At 42.3% G+C, this 16,626-nt stretch overlaps 1 protein-coding gene across 4 annotated transcripts in view; it reads right to left on the bottom strand.

Moving 5' to 3' along the window:
* Positions 1-16,626, bottom strand: part of dnmbp (dynamin binding protein) — a 41,426-nt gene that overhangs the window by 1,128 nt on the left and 23,672 nt on the right. For 3 of the 4 annotated variants that reach the window (XM_079334540.1, XM_079334542.1, XM_079334543.1), the window contains 12 exons: positions 6,368-6,576; positions 5,703-5,802; positions 5,005-5,152; positions 3,903-3,920; positions 2,908-3,107; positions 2,672-2,802; positions 2,427-2,531; positions 2,012-2,140; positions 1,580-1,912; positions 1,256-1,444; positions 940-1,138; positions 160-845 (listed from right to left, as the gene is read on the bottom strand). In XM_079334540.1, coding sequence (XP_079190666.1) covers positions 160-845; positions 940-1,138; positions 1,256-1,444; positions 1,580-1,912; positions 2,012-2,140; positions 2,427-2,531; positions 2,672-2,802; positions 2,908-3,107; positions 3,903-3,920; positions 5,005-5,152; positions 5,703-5,802; positions 6,368-6,576 — 2,447 coding nt within the window. The remainder of the gene's footprint in view (positions 1-159; positions 846-939; positions 1,139-1,255; positions 1,445-1,579; positions 1,913-2,011; positions 2,141-2,426; positions 2,532-2,671; positions 2,803-2,907; positions 3,108-3,902; positions 3,921-5,004; positions 5,153-5,702; positions 5,803-6,367; positions 6,577-16,626) is intronic. The other variant, XM_079334541.1, reaches the window with a different exon arrangement.

Below are 16,626 nucleotides of genomic sequence, written 5' to 3'. Positions count from 1 at the left end.
CTGGAAACACATACATTGATTTATAAGTCACTATTTTTCTTTGAAGTAATTATTTATTATTATTTATTTCAAAAGCAGTTTGTTTTTTTGATATGGTAAAAGTCTTGATATAGTAGATGTCTGATTTCAATGACAAATTCAATAAAACTTCAATCTCACCTGATGACCATCGACTTCACTCTCCCCCTCTGGTTCTGGTTCTGGTTCTGGTTGGGGCTCCGGCTCGATGTAATCATCTCTGGAGTAAGTCGACCTCTTCTGGCTACTAATATCTCCGTTCCTCCGATGGTATGAACTGTTAGCTTTGTCTGAGTGTCCGTAGCGCTGTGAGCGACTGGGTCTGTCTGAAGAATAGGACTCGCTCTCAGAGAGGTCCGGCACCTCCTTGCGGCTGCTCGTACTCGTGTAACTTGTATCGTACGCATCTCTGTGGTTGCCTGAATGCCGGTAAGAAGGCTCCGCGTCTCTGTGACTGGAGGAGTTCCGATGAGTTTGGTCTGAGAATTCCTTCCGGTTGGAGAGATTCCGGGGTGACGAGCTGATGGAGTTGCTCTGGCTGACTGAGTCTGGGTTGGGTGGCTCTCTGAGGTGACTCCTACGAGACGAGGAAGAGTCTATCGAAGGGTGTGGCGATGATTGACTTTGGGGCTGTGACGTGGAAAAGCTGACCGTGGCCATGTCCTGGTTAAAGGTCAGTGTGCTGTTGCTGTTTTGGCGGGAGAATACGGGGGAGGAGCCTCCGTAGCCGGACTCATTGGACGACTGGCTCTCGATGGAAACGTCTGATTGGCTCCTGCGTGGGTTGTAAGGTTTGAGGAAGGAGCTGTACACGAAACCCGTAGCGACTGTTGTGAGAAAAAAAGATTACATTATGGTTTTTTTTTCCTCCCTGTGGTGTCGACATAAAACAATATGTTGCTGATTGATCTAACAAATTACCTCCATTGTCGATGAGCCAGCGGTTGTTGCTACCCATAGGGTCTTGCTGCTTAATAACACCCACGAGATCTCCCTCTTGGATGGAGACATCCAGGTCCTGCGCTGCGTTAAAGTTTCTCTCTGCCTGGCAGAGCTTCTCAGGCCCATAGCGTGCCAGAAGTGTTGCTCTGTGCTCGTCCGTCTGCAGGATGCAGTTTGGCTGAAAGAACAAAAGAAGAACATTTGTTGCAGGTAAAAAAAAAAAAAAAAAAGATAAGAAAAATACAGGCCTATAATTCCTTGTGCATCGTTTATTAAAATCTAATTTAGGACTCACCGGCGCTTGCAGTTGCTTTTTAGAGGTCTGCTTCTCCAGAGTTTTCTTTTCAAAGGGCTTTTTTGTGGAGGCGGTTGGAGGCAGGTTCTCCGGGCAGAAGCTAAAACCTTGCAGAAGTTGGAGAACTCGTCCGTACTCTTCTTGGAACTGTGCGATCAGGTTTCCCTCGGTGCCGACTTTGCTGGGAAACTGCAGAGAGACATCATTTAAAAAGCTCTGTATTAAATATTGGCTATGTTCTGATTTTGCAATCAATTTTAATAAATATGATAAAAGGTCCTTTGTTACAAAAAAAAAAGAAAAAAAAAAAGACAAACACTCAACCTGTAAGAGGGGCTTCAGCTCTCCCAGCGTCGTTTTCATGAAGTCCTTCTGAGCTTGAGCGAAATCCCGCACGCAGCCGGTGAACAGATCTTCCGCCGCACAGTGAAACTTCGGCAGCTCATCCAGGAGTTGCGCGTTGAGCGCTTCGTAGTTGTTGCGCGCCACCTGCAGCTCGTCCTGGACGCGGCGGTCTTTGAGGCGGTCGGCGCGCTCCTTGCAGTTGTCGTAGTCGAGCAGCTTGTCGAAGCGCTTCTGGATGAGTTTGTGCGGCCCGGCGAACATGAGGAGCAGCTGGGTGAGCGGGTTGATGACCAAGGCCTCGGTGCGCTCCTTCTGCTCGGGGGAGAGACGGGACAGATGACGTGGTGTGGTTAGACGTTTTTCCCCACATTCAATTTCAGCAACTTACTGAGGGGAGGAAAAAGGACTTACGAACTGTGTGAACTGTTTGTCGCTGATGCAGCGGTGAGCTCTCTGGAAGCGCTCGGGGTCGAGGATGCTACGTTCGGTGTAGATGTCACAGAAACTGATGGCTGCCAACACTTTCACTGAGGCAGATTCCTAAAGAGATACATACTTATTAGATTTGTAAGAAATCCTCCAAAAATACTATTAACCAAAACACATAAAGGCTCCTTAGTGTGATCAGCTTAAACACAGAATGTCAAAATGTCTTTTTATCTTTACAGTACTTCCAGTTAACCTAAGTCATTGCGTGGTTAATAAAGTTTGGTTTCATTTGAAATATCTTTAGTTTCAGTTTTAAGGGAGTTTATTGGATTTTATTTCCATTTGAAAAAAAGTGCAAACACACTGAGAAGTAGAAAGGGGTAAAAAAGGCTCCTACCCTGATATGTTGCAGGTACAAAGAAATGTCCCTGATAAAACTCTTGATGAGTCTCTCCTGCAGCCTGAACTTCTTCTCCGCCTCGTCAAACGCTTCATCTTTAATCTGGAACAAAGACGGGAGCGAACGAGGAGATGAGATTCATCCAGAACATTCCGGGCTGTTTTTTCCTTGAGAGCACGCGCTCTCCTCGTCTCCTTTCCTGTACTTTACCACTGTGGACAGTTAAGGGGGCAGTGACGTACCTGAGGTGAGATCCCCGTGAGGTGTTTGAGGTGGCTGCTGACTCGGTTGGATTTTTTGATGATGGAGTGCATGCTCAGTTTGGAGATCTTGTCGATGAACGTGTCCTCGTCTCCTTTCCTGTACTTTACCACTGTGGACAGCAGACGGGACATGGGTTCAGAGTGTTAGAAAAAAAAAAAAAAAAAAAAGTAACGCCAGCATGACTCAGATGAATCAGACATCGGTGGATTTTTACCGAGGTCCTTCCTGCGCTTGTACTCGTTGATGTTGACGTTGATCTCCTTCACGGCCTTCAGTGCCAGAGTCAGCTGCAGCCGGTCGGGGTGGCTCTCAGGTGTTGCTCCTAACAGCTCCATCAGCAGAAGCGGGTAACGCATCACCCTCTGCACCGGCTTTATTAAGAAAGAGCCCAAGTTGATGTAGTTCGTTTTCCCCCTGGAAAAGAAAAGGCGATTGTTGCGGTGAACAATTCACGATGAGAAGAAAGGGTTCTTCCTTTGCTCACACGCATCATGTATCATGTGGATTGTCTGATCCAATGATATGTAGAGCATCATCAAATAAACAGATATTCTGATGATGGTCAAAACATTTCGGACGTGATGTAAAAGAACAGGGAAGGCACAATCAAAAATAAATCTTGGTTTGCTTAGTTTAATGCAATCAAGGGGACAAAGTTTGCAACAGCGACAAATTAAACATTTATTTTATTTATTTGTTTCCCATCCGACATGTGAAGCGTTCCTGATTATTAACAAATGTATGTATTGGTATTGGTTAAACCACATCTTCTTTCAGATTTGTTTTGTTGGAGAACTGACAAAACGTCTCACGGTTATCGAGTAAAAGATTTGGTGAATCATTTTTGACTCGCTGTTGCTCTTTAAGTCCAGAAGAGGGCATTAAAAGTTTGACTTTGCTTTTACGCAGCAGAGAAGAAGAGGAGGGGTCATGCACATGTTGTCCTCACAACAACAGTAAACAGTTTTCCACATGCAAACAGAAACAGCAAAAAAGAAAAAAAAAAAAGAAAGAGTCCATCTTAGTCCAGGGAAGGAAGTTGGAAGTTGTCGTTCTCACACACTCTGATTTATTTTTGCCGTCATATTGGGTAAACACACACACACAAACACAAACGGTAATTTCCAGAGGGAGTTAGTGAGCAAAGGACATGCAGTCAGGATGATTCTCATGCCAGAAATCATGACGACACTCTTGAAGGAAACTCACCAATCTCTGTATATGGCCCTGTTGAGGTTTGGAGGAGATAGAAAATGACAGAGACACAATTTATAAACCTATGACCTGATGACACTTTAAAATCTGCTTCGTTTACTTTGGAATTGTGCAGGACTGGTAAAGGAACAGATACAGACACTTGAACTTTGTACGGCCAATTAAAAACAGCCGAGCCCACTGCACCCGCAGGTTGTTATGGTTTTGTTTAGAGAATCCTCTCTTAAAGCTGGACAGAGGCCCAGACTGGCAGTCATAGTGGCCGGTTTAAGAAGGAGGCCGAACACATGACCTTTTCAAAGCTCAATAGGTTGCAACTGATGCACGCACACTTCAGAAAAGGTTATTGTCCTCCTGACGAGGCTTCAATATTTATGGTTCGACAACAAACGTCGAGACGGTTGTTTTAAGAAAAGAAAGAAAACACATCTTATTTGCACAGTGTGAGCTGTAAAACGTTCTTTCCTCTTGTTCTAACTCTTGTTGAAAACAACCTCCATTTTTTTTTTTTTTTTTCTTCTTTCTGAAGTTTCCGGTCCAGCCCTCTGACCTGCGTTTGTCTTCAAATAAGGATCGTTAACGTGACTTAAAGGGAGCGCTGTTGTGTCAACTCAACAGCTTGAGTCACTGATGGTGAAACTCCGCAGGTGAAACCAGACAGAGTGCATTCTTTGACTTCTCTGCATTGCTACGGCATACACTCAGCAGGTGCTCTTCTTTATCATAACACGCCCTTGAATCGCCGTGCAAAGTCCGCTGAAGGAAGCACGTCATGCTTTAACTGCATGTGATATCAGCGATCAGGAGGCCTTACAGTTTACTGGAACTCCATAACAACAAGTTCAAAGTGTGCTAACCAAGTTATATTTTAATCATAATTATAAATACTCAACTTTAAGAACTGTAAATGTACAACAGCTTTTCACAGTTAATGTGAGACTCAAACAGAGTGTTTGTATTAGTGGCCACTCCCACTTTGTCATGCTTTGAAACACTCACATGCTGTGGTCACTCGCGTGCAAAATCCTTTTTTCAGTTAATCAAGGGTAATAAACTAAAATCTCAGACTTTCCACCGATCCATGTTTTTGACTTACCTCAGTCTCTCCAGACACTCCAACACGTGGCGCTGGATGTTTTCGTCTTTCTCGTAACTTTCCAGCAGAGAGATGGCATCGTCGTGGTTTTGGCAGTAGACCTTGTACACCTCCTCCAGCTCAGATTTAAAGTCCAGAAATACTTTCCCTAAGAGCACAAGAGGCAAAATCATAAGATCATATGTTCTTTAAAAAAAAATAATTAAAAAAAAAGGGGGAAAAAGGAAATCACACAAAAAAAAAAGGCCAATCACTTTTGCTTTATGTTTCCTACATTTCACTGAACATTACAATAAACAAAATAACATTTCATGTTCATACTCTATTATTTATTTCTTGTGATAGTGATTATTTTCAAAATACAATTGCTTGACTGGCCAACAAATACATTTAGGTGACAATTTATCATGTAAGAAAAGTGAGTTTGTACTGTCTAAAAAGAATTTACAAAATTTTCAGTTGTAAGTGTTTTTATGTTAATTATTTGATGGGTTTTTTTGGTCTTATTTCTTAATGAATCCACGGTGCAGCACTTCAGTAAATGTTGCTTGTTTTTTTTTTTAACAATATATAATGAAGATTGGATTTGACAAGGATAACAGAATGTAGCATGCTGAAGAGACTCCATCTGATTGGCCTCTGATTGCCAAAATCCCTTCATCGCATACCCGTATGTTTTCTAAAAGCCATCTGCTTACCGATAGAGTCTGTGTCGTGCAGAGAATCAGACAGACGCTGGGACAAGTCGATCACAGAGCTGATGTTTCCAAAGAGTCCATCAAAGTCGACGTTCTTCACCTTTTAAGAAAAGCAAACACAAACTGTTAAAACTCTGATTAAAGCTTCTATGAGGAACTTTGATTTTGTGTTGATTTTGTCGCCCCCCTGTGGACAATATGTTACCTCCTTTTTTTCCCCTGATCTTTTCCTGTCTGTGTTTAAGTCGTGTATCCTGCGTTCTCATTCTTCTTTATCTTAAATGTCTAACTTGCAACTTACAGTGAGTGACAGCCTTTATTCTTCACAGTGAGTCACCTCACCTCTTCACCTCGACAGCTACCCCGTGGCAGCAGGGGTGACAGATATACTCATATAATCACATAACTACATAGAAACAGTCAATCTTCTCTCTGACGCTTTCTTTTGCGGTCATGTAAAGGCATCAGTAAACATTTCAGCCCGTTTCATTTCCAGTTAAAAATCCTCACAGGAGCTTTAAAATGATGGCGACTGATAAAGATGCAGTAAGGAACACTAATATCCCGGTCATCCTGGCTATGTTTTGTGCATAAGAAACACAATACTTTCATTCTGGAAAGCACGAAAATCAAAAAGTTGCACTTTTTAAAACAATTTTTTTTACCTTCTTCTTCTGCAGTGGCTCAATGATCTCCACCACACACATATGCAGGTCTTTGATGTAATCTTTCTCCGTCTGCAGCAGCTCCTCGATGACCTTGGACCTCTTCTCCAGCATCCTCAGCTCGGGATCCTCGGTGCCCGCGATGGGGCTGGTGTCCGAGGTCGGTGTGGAGTCGAGGGGTTTGGGTTGAGAGGAGAGGAGCGTCATCTCTGAAATGACAAGAGTGGAGACACATTTAGCTGCATTCTAACGTCACATTACGCCTTGTTTTCAACTGAAATCCTCTTTATTTCATGGACGAAACACTGTGAAAGCCTTCTAATTTAAGTACCCGTTTCTGCTTATAAAAACCATGACACTGATGCAAACACAAGGCGTGTTGTAGCTAAATGTGACTCAAGGGATTATTTTCGCAAAGACTTCCCGAACCCACACCCTCATTCATGTATCCAAACATATTCCTGCCCACCCAGCCAGCCCATCCTTAACTCTTCATCCTGTCTCACTAGCTTTTTGATCAATGTCTCTGCTATCACCCTCAGTGGGCTGATCTCTCCCTGGGTAGCCCCTGGGACCAGAGGGAGAGCCCGGTTCATGCATCGCTGCTTTTTATGAATGGAGCTCAAACTGGAGTGGACTTGGACTCTTTGTGCGTGGCACAATGGCCTGTGACAGCTACTACAGACAGACAGGCCCTCAGGGACCTGCAGGCAGTAAAGGAGAGGCAGTTAAAGGAGGCTCTGAGGGAGGAGAGATAACAGGGCTTTAGAGGGATGATACACGGTGAATTGAAACCCAACGCACAGTTGGAATTTTAAGCATAAAGCTTGAACAAATATCTTCATGATACTGATTCTTTTTGAACCCTCGTGCACTTTAAAGGATCATTTTCAAACTTTCAACAATTTCTCTTAAAAGAAAACAAGCATACGTCTTTTAAAATCCAAATCCTATTACTGCTCATTTCCTTTCATCATTTGGATCGAAAAACTACAATAAACGCATCCTTAAGCCAGACTGCTGGACATGCTGACACATTATATCTTTGTATCAAACATGGACGCTGTGCTCTTCTAAATTAAACAAACATATCATGCTGCTGCAGCAAATACTTCAACAGCCTATCTTAACTGGAAATAGCGCTGAAAAGTACAGAAAAAGATGATTCTGATTAAATGCATGACTTCTGTTGTGGACACAAAGATGAATTACTCTCATGTTCATTTCAGTCTCGACTTCTCAAAGAGCCTAAAATGCGTTAATGAGTTTGTGAAGCAGAAAGCAGCAGAGCATGAGAAAGCAGCGTGAGTTCTGTTTCTGTACAGGCGGTCGGACATCCTCACAGGGGTTCAGGAAGATCCGTGAACAGCTGACAGTGTTCGTTTTGACATAAAGCTCTGTAACGTCTCAGTGGAGGATGCGGCCTCGCGGTGCTGCCTTGTGTTGACAGATGAGGGTGACGTCACCTTTGCTCCTGGAACAGATGCTGTCAGAGGCTAATGAAGTTAACTCTGCTTACCCTCATGTTACCCCCCTGCAAATAAATACCAGCATGCTTCACTTCACAAACCTCAGTAGCTACAGCATCGTAGTCGGATTTGAAGTCCCAAAACAAGAACTTTAAACTAAAACTAAACTTGTGAGTGATTTAAGATCAAACACAAGATATTGTTGAAATTAATCTACAGAGATTTTTGTTTTTTTTTAAGGGAAACTTTTCGTTCACATCGGGGCCTTTGGTCTCCCACTCTGACCTCCTTCCTCTCTCTGTCAGTTTCTCTCTCTTCACGTGACTTGGCTCAAGCTCGACTTAAAAAGGAGCTTTTCGCCATGTTTGCGCCGCTTCTCCATCTGCAGCACCCTCCGCTGCGGCTCTGCCAGCACTGGAGCATTTCTCCGCCGATGAGAAAGTAGTCCGCTAATGGGTTTTTCAGAAGTCATACACAACACAAAGGGGAGACGCAAAACAAAAGACTCAGACTTTAATTGGAATCAAATCGGCTTATTCCCACGTTTGATCCTCTGCGCAAGCACACACACACAACATCACACGCTCCACTTCACATGCCGTGTCCGTCGGGGCCAACCTGTTGAAACCGCATGACCCAATTTTGACCCACTTCGGAGGAATTTTCTTTTTTTTTTTTTTTTTTTTAGTCCTGCTCGTTATTGTGAAGAGGGTGCAGGAATCCACGAGTACGTGTTCAACACAGCTGTCGTTAACTTAATAACAGGGACGTTTAAAGTGAAATTGGAAGAAACGCGTAACATACTGCAAATTGCCAGACGCCCATTAATGTAGGTGTAACATCATCGTGTAAAACAGGAGCCGCGCCATGTTGCTCCGTCAGCAGCGACAGGAAACACCCACGTCAACAATCACTCAGTAGGTATATACCGACTAAATCACACACCTGAGAGGGAATGCCAACAATCAGAGTGGCTGATCACTCAGAACAAACAACAACCTCGCTGTGGAAGCCTGCCAGACAACCCGACGCCTTTTGTTCTCAAACAGGGAGACTAAATCTACCAGGTGTTTTATGGAGGACTTTTGGAAAAAGAAAGTTACCAACAAGTACAGAAAGCCTAAGAGGACATTTTTTTTATTCGTATCAGCTGTGGTCGAACTGTAGACACCTGTTGATGCTGACCCGGAATCAGCATCAGACAGGAAGACAAATGCTGCGTGATCATGTCAAACATTGGAGACCTCCCTGGAGAATAAATTAAACCCTGAGCGTACACAGTCCATGTACTGTTGATGTGACATTGTTTGATTGAATGTTAACGGGGACGAGAGAAAACAGGGCTCTACAGGAAGGGGGGGGGGGCTCACGGGGTCGGTACAGAGAGCCAGCAGTATGAGGGTTTGTAAATGAGCCTCATTCAAACACTGACCTGGTTACACATATGAGAGAGTTTGAAATAGGAAAACAAAGCGTCTGCGTATATAGTCTGCTGAACAATAAAGGGTCATAATGGGTTCAATGGGCTGATAAAGGCATGCACGGGAAATGTACTCATCTGGTCCCGGCTCTTCACCAAAGATTTGGAAAATAGCGTTAGTCACATTCCTACAGTGGTTGACTTTTTATATTTCATTTCTGGACAGAATTGGAGGTGGGGGTAAAGAATCTGTTTAGATTTTGATCTGAACAGGGCTGATAATGAAGCTCTGGTGAATTGTGCTTTGAGGAGCTCTGTGTGAAGTAAATAAATAAATAAATAAATATCTCTCTTTAATAATAATCCACACATTCAGACAGAAAACATTGTGGATGCTTTAAACAGACGGTGAGTGTCTGTTTCTCACCATTAAAGACTTGTCCAGACATCAACAGGTGGAATCAGAAGATATAAAATATAGGGTCACCTTGTTTTTACCAGCACACATTTGGATTAGTGGAAAATAACCAACAAACACATTTAGCAATGTGTCATGACTTATTTGTCATCAGGCAATTTGTAAATAGTTTAAAGCTGGAGTGATTTCTCAGTTGCCACCTTATGAATCATGTTGGACGTTAATCTGAGAGTTACAAACACACGGCAGACTGGATTTATGGGACTGTTGATCACAACAGGGAGTGGACATGCCGGCACAATAAATAATGACGCGCGCACAGAACTTGTCACACAACGCACTATAGCTCTTAATCACACACACTGGGTGTATGGACACACACTCATGACGACTTCACGGGTCATTCAAGATGCCAAAGGAAACAAACGGAGAGGAAATCAAATCACAGCTCAGGAAGAAATGTGTGGTTTAAAGTTTCAGAAAGACGATTTTTTAAAGGTTGAATCTAAAGAGCTGCTGCAGTGAGCTGCCGAGTATCACATGCTTCCACTATGATAAAGTTGCTTTTATACAAATCCTACGATGGCTATGCAGTGTTTTTAATTCTTATAATGTTTGTGTTGTATCAATTAAATAAAGACTACAATACTTCAAAGTATGAGACTGAACATAGGTTTGATTTCACATCCCCTTAAACGCGCTTTCCTGTTCTGAAAATGTACTTAAAAACCGAAGTGTTCAAACCTCCACTCTGTCTTAGAGCTGTGTGCCCTTCAAGTGACTGTGGATCTCTCTACTGAACGTTATTGTCTCTGCTGCAGTCCAAAAACAAAAAAGAAGACGATGAGATTTCACCCACCTGCTGCTTGTAACTTTTCTTCGAACCACTTCAAAAACAAGCGCATCCCCCACCCACACACACACCCACCCACACACACACACACACACACACTGCACTTTAAAGAACGCCACCCATAATGCCATGGTCCATTGTCAAATCTGAAGACCAGCTCCTGAGCCCTGCAGAGGACCGAGCGTCTCGCTGCACAAACTCCATTTCAGACCTCCAATTAGCATGAGAATGCATGGGAACCCACCATCATTAAACATACACACTGACATAGGAACACACACACACACACACACACACACACACACTCACATAGGAACAAACACACACATACGAGGGCGGTCGACCACTCTGGTTACAAGGAAAACCTGGAGCTGGACCTTCATGTTTGCCTCTAAACTTCTTCAGTGTCTTAACTCCATACTAAACATCAAAGCAAGAAAAAGTCTAAAACATGTTTACACGCTTGTTAATACTGTTGAACAGATAATAAAATAATTGGTGAAGTGGGCTGTGAGTGTTACAGACACTTTTCGAATAACTAGCCCTTACAAAAAAAAAAAAAAAAAAAAGTAAACATCAGCCGTAAATCTTTGGGGGTTTTTAAAAGTTTTTAATCATAATGTTTCAAGTGTTTCCTCTCCTGCTGTAGAGTTGGAGAATATTCTATTTCAGCAGCACACAGTGTTAAGCAGGCATGCTGTCTGTTTTCAGTTGTTTTGATAAATGCACATTTTTTATCTCGACTTTCAATGAACCTTGTGATGGGATTTCACTTCTTGTGGATTTGATCAGCTGTTCAAGTAAACTTTTTATATTTGGACTTTAAAGATTTTGAGTTTCAGTTTCTTTATGAGAAGCCAGGTGAATTTAACAGCTGTGGGACGAGCACGGTCCAGAGGAGTTATAGTCCAGATCTTTGAGAGACGTCTGCTTCACGTTTCAAAGTGTACTCAAACGTAACAAGGCTCCTCCTCGGACAGGCTGAAATCTTTCAAAACAATGATTCTACATCTTCAACTCAATCCTCAAACTTATTAGGGATGTTTCAATTCTTCTATGTATTCTGCAACTCTACTTGAGTTAACTTTCAGATCTTTTTCATTTTGAAACAATATTTCTTTCAAATATGCAAATCCTCCTACGGGGAATCCTCTCCGAAAACAACCAGATATAATTGACTGTTTTTACATTTTTAATGATTTTTTGAATCCTTACATTTTCTTTCTTTTTTTTTTTTTAACTCTTGCATTTTTAATCTATTTGTGTGCAAAACAAAGTTTATTGTTGTTTTTATCATTATGATAACTTTAAATTAAGCTTCTCCAGGTTCTTTGTCTCTTCACTCCATGCCACATTTAAAAGCCACGCAGAGTCAAAAGTCTTCCCTGCGCACACACACACACACACACACACTGAGGTCGGACACAATCAGCGCTGTGTTTGTGATCTGCTCCAAAGTTCACAGCAGAACGCACAGTCACCATGGCAACACAAATAGCAGGAGGGGGCCTTTCTCATATTAAGCCAAGTTTGGGAGGGCAGGGAGCGGCTCTGCTGAAATATCCCATGCGGGTCACTGTGTGAGTGTTTGGTGGGGACATGGTTGAGAACAAAGACCGTCAACTGCAACAGCAACATTTATCCAACAACCTGCAGGCCGTGACTTGCATTTACTCCTTGAAATATTCAAATTAAAATCACAATTCTAGTAGCAGGCACAGAAAAAAAAAACAGGTCAGCACAGGTAGTGTTAATCTCAATGACTCAATGACCTCCAAAGTGAGGCCTCTTCACATGTCGACTTAAAGCTCCTGTGAGGGACTTTTGGTCTGAGACTTTGTCACACCTTCAAAACGATTAGATAGAAGCGCTCCATTTCTCTGCTGGTGGTCTAGTTTGCATTTAACGGTCAAAAAAGGGCGTCTTTACTTATTTCAGCAGGTTTCATAAACATCTAAAAACTCCTCACAGGAGCTTTCCGTCCTAAAAGTTGGACATATTATCCACTGAACATGCTTAAATTTGACGACTTTCAGAGAATTTTGTCCAGATTTTTAACTGCAAGGCGGTTGCACCAGGAAGTTGGCCACTCAGAGTAGAACAAACAGGGGGAAGTTTATTCAGTGGCATACCATCTTGTTTATCTCTTATAGGGTCAGATGTCAAAAGGTCACATTCCTTCTCCAAGCCGCATCTCACAGCAACATTTATGGGCCATTGTTGGGGACTCCTGCTAATTAAAGCCGTCCATTCAATTCACACCAATCATTACAAGCGCAGGACGCGTAATGACACATGAGGCTTTCAGATTGTGATTTTCCCCTCCTGTGTTTAGTGGCCACCACCACAACATACAAATACTCGTCTTCCCAAGTGGCCATGGCTACAGTGTAATTAACAAGTTCAATAAATGAGTTGAATCAAATTGGACCTAAACTGTGGTCTGTGGCTTCTTTGGAATTTCTAATTTGGTCTCATGTATCCAACAAACAGTGTCCAATTACTTCAAGAGACCATCAGTTTTGCATATGTGCAGAGAGAGAGCTTCAGGAGGATCCCCGACATAAAAGGGGGGGGGGGGGGGGGGGGGGGCACTCAACCCAAAGCTCTACTGTCTTCAAGTTAATGGGAAAGAAGAGGACTATGGGTGTACTAGGTCCCGAAGGTGCTTTGGTGAGACACAGCAGTGCCACAAAACAGCATAAAAAAAATAACATTCAGCATACTTTATTCTCAGTGGTAATATTTTTTAAAAAGAAAGGAAAACAGTGAATAACAACTCATTCTCTGTTTTAATCTGTTAGTTTAGCACAACAACTTGAACTCTGTTGCATGCTACTGCCTTTCTCTCGAGGTGGGAAACACGTGTTCTTTCTGCGTGTGAGAACTGCTGTGAGGCGCTGAGATGACTGAGCCGACAGCTTTATACTGTATCTGTTGCCTAATGTGAGACAAGTAAAGACAAAGATCTGCCTGAGGGCTCTTTGAGTTCCCAGAAAGAAAAAAAAAAACCTAATAAGACAACAAGTGAAGTGTTCTGAACGCTGCACAAAGAGATGATTGGATGACAAAACGTCCCACACATGCAACCACACGTTGAATCGAAAAAGCCAACATCTTAAAATAATGACCCCCCCTTTCAGAAGCAATGAAACAACTTTAGGGAGCAGCTATCGCAACTTTCACCTCCTGTTTTATCATCGTATCAAACAGAGAGAGAACCAGGCTAATGACCGCTTTTCAAGCCTCTTTTCGCTCTTTGAATTAGAACTCCATTCAGCACCTATCCTGTTACTGTAAATGCAAAATATAAATCTTGTACTAATACTGCATTGATATTTGCTTTAAGTGGCTCTGTTCACACAGCCTGTGTTTGACTTTGACACTATATTGACTTACAATTGAGTGACTTCACTGTTTTTTTACCATTGGGATATGTTCACTGCACGAACATATAAGAAACTGAATCCCGTGAGCTACTGTCAGTAAAAACAACACTGTGTAAACATCACCAAAAAAAAAACAGCTCCGGGTGGATTATTAAACAAACAACATTCAAAGAGGTCAACTGTTTAACATCGTTTATTGGATTGATGACTTGTGTAACAGCCAGGATGCAAATAACTGATTGATACTAAGTATTTAGTTAACAATGATTAAAATCTGCTAATAGTAATTTTCTGTAAATTCATAATGTTTTGAATTGTTTTAAGGTCATCATTTAGTAGTCTATAAATGATGAAAAGGTTATTTTCTATGTTATGACATCACTAAGTAGTTAAAGTTGTGACGTAAGCAGTTTGGAGTCCGATAATGATGGAAGCTGAACAGTTTTTTGACCCGTCAGTTTGATCTGGATTTTACTTTTTAAAAAATTTCAGTAAAACTTTAGCAATGGAAGAAAGTTGTCCGTTCTTTTCACTCGCAGTGCAAATACTGAGTTGACTCCAACAAATGGTCCAGAGGACGAAGAAAGAGACGCCACTACAACTGAAACAAGTTGTAGGAGTGAATGAAAGCACTTCGTGTAATGCAATACTTGGTTTACAATACTTGTTAGAATAGCTCTGATGGAATGATAGAGTCGAAGGTTTCAGTATGTTTGTGACTACAGCAGGTCCTGACATTTTTCAGAATACATACATATGATCTTTGTGTTATCAAAAGCATACAGTCTGCTAGAAAAGGTGAAGTCTTTTCCCAGCGAGATACTTTTTTTCTCCGCTCGCTTGCCGTGAGATGAGATGTCTTTAGTTCATCAATGTCAGAAGATTTGAGATCTTGTCTGAAGATTTTCTGTCCTAAAGCTCCTAACCCCCCCCCCCCCCCCCCCCCACGCACCCACATGACCTCACTTCAGTCCCCCCTGCCCACCAATGACAGCGGCTGCTCAAGGATTAAAAACAACAAGACAGCATACGCTTCCAGATCATAGAGGGATGATGACACATTGCCAACACAGACGTTCAAACTGTAAATACAGCAGAGGGGATTCTTTTGAAGTTTAGTGCCAGTGTTTTATTCAATTCAGGTGAATTCATAGTGACAATTTTTTTTGTTTTAGGTCAAACATTAAAAGTGAATCTCCTATGCCTGCATACACACATAGATACACAGTTTATAACAGAAATAACTAAACCAAGAACTGTAATAGCTGCATGTTTGAAGTATTAAAAACCAGCTGCTATTTCTTGCCTATTGGGACTAATGGAAGCCCGAGACAGGTCTTTAATCTAAAACTGGATTAAGGAGAACAACAAAGGCCCTCAAACTGTGTTAAGGGCCATCTCAGGAAGCCTCGTCCACCACCTCAATGTCACTCAATTACAGCGTAAGCCCAATAAGCATTGCAACAAGATTGTCTATAATGTTTTTAGCCGTGCAATCAAATACTTTACTCAGAGCAAACCCCTGACAGAGCTGAAACAGTTTAACAAGATTAAAGGATGACAAGACACTGCACAGCCAAGTGTGCATGTGTGTGTGTGTGTGTTTTAAAAAATGGCGTCATCTTTCAAATAAGCCTTGCAGGGCCACACATATGCGTGCCCACACACACACACACACACACACACTGAAGTCCTGAAGTTAAGGAGTCAGGCTAGTGCCAGCAACCGCCTGGCACCAGACAGACCCCCGCTATCCACTCACCATGCTGACGCTAGGGATTAATACTTGGACTCCCGAAAAGCTGTGTGGTGGGGGCCAGTGTGTGCGTGTGTGTGTATCTAGGTGACTGGGGGAGGGGACCTGGGGCGCCACCTGCTTCTTTTCAGACACAATAAACTTGGACAGAGGACTTGCTCTCTCCTTCCCCGACTGCTCAGGAAACAAGACGCACACATGCACACTTTCTCTCGGATGCTGAGTTTGTTAGTTTCTGTTTCTTTAGAACATGACCGTTTATGAGTGGACCCAAGTGAGCCCTAATGATCCCACCATCAAATGTTCAAACTTATACGTAACCATCTCTCCATTCTGAAAGTGTGCATCCTTTAGCCTGTCTACAGTTATAAAAACATCAATCCATGAAAAGGACTGAAAGTTAGAATAATAGCATCAATGGAGTTTTTTTTAGGTCATAAAGAGCTTTCTAGAAGTGCTTCACAGGTCTTGTTGGGAACTTTTCATTTTTTTATCTTGATGTGGACAAAGTTTGGGACTTGTGACATTTAGGCTTACACACAGTACTAAAAGATATCATAAAAGCTGAGCCACTTTCCTCAGCTTGATCTACTGTTTAAAAAAAAAAAAAAGCTGTAAAATGTTCGTCTGAAAGAAAAAAACACAACACTGGAGGGTTATAACTGAACAGACTAGTTCAGGGAGCACACAGCATCAGTGATGTAGAGTTTTGCAGCAAACAAGAAAACTGCAGGCAAGAAGAATGTGCGCGACAACAAAACCCAAGAGCCTATAAAAACCTGTTCTGCAGGTTCTTTCACTGACAAAGACCTGACAGTTCACTTTCCTGTGTGATAGGTGATACTGACAGGTTCCAGCACACACTTAGCATGGAGGTGAGTTCAGCTAGTCAGCACTTTAAAGCCCCCATCATTGATTAGAAGATCACCTCTGGAGGTCATCAGCAGACATGGG

The sequence above is a fragment of the Symphodus melops genome (assembly GCF_947650265.1).
Source record: "Symphodus melops genome assembly, chromosome: 21".
Lineage (NCBI taxonomy): Eukaryota > Metazoa > Chordata > Actinopteri > Labriformes > Labridae > Symphodus > Symphodus melops.
Note: the sequence above shows the minus strand (reverse complement) of the source record. Positions and strands in the feature narration are given on the sequence as shown.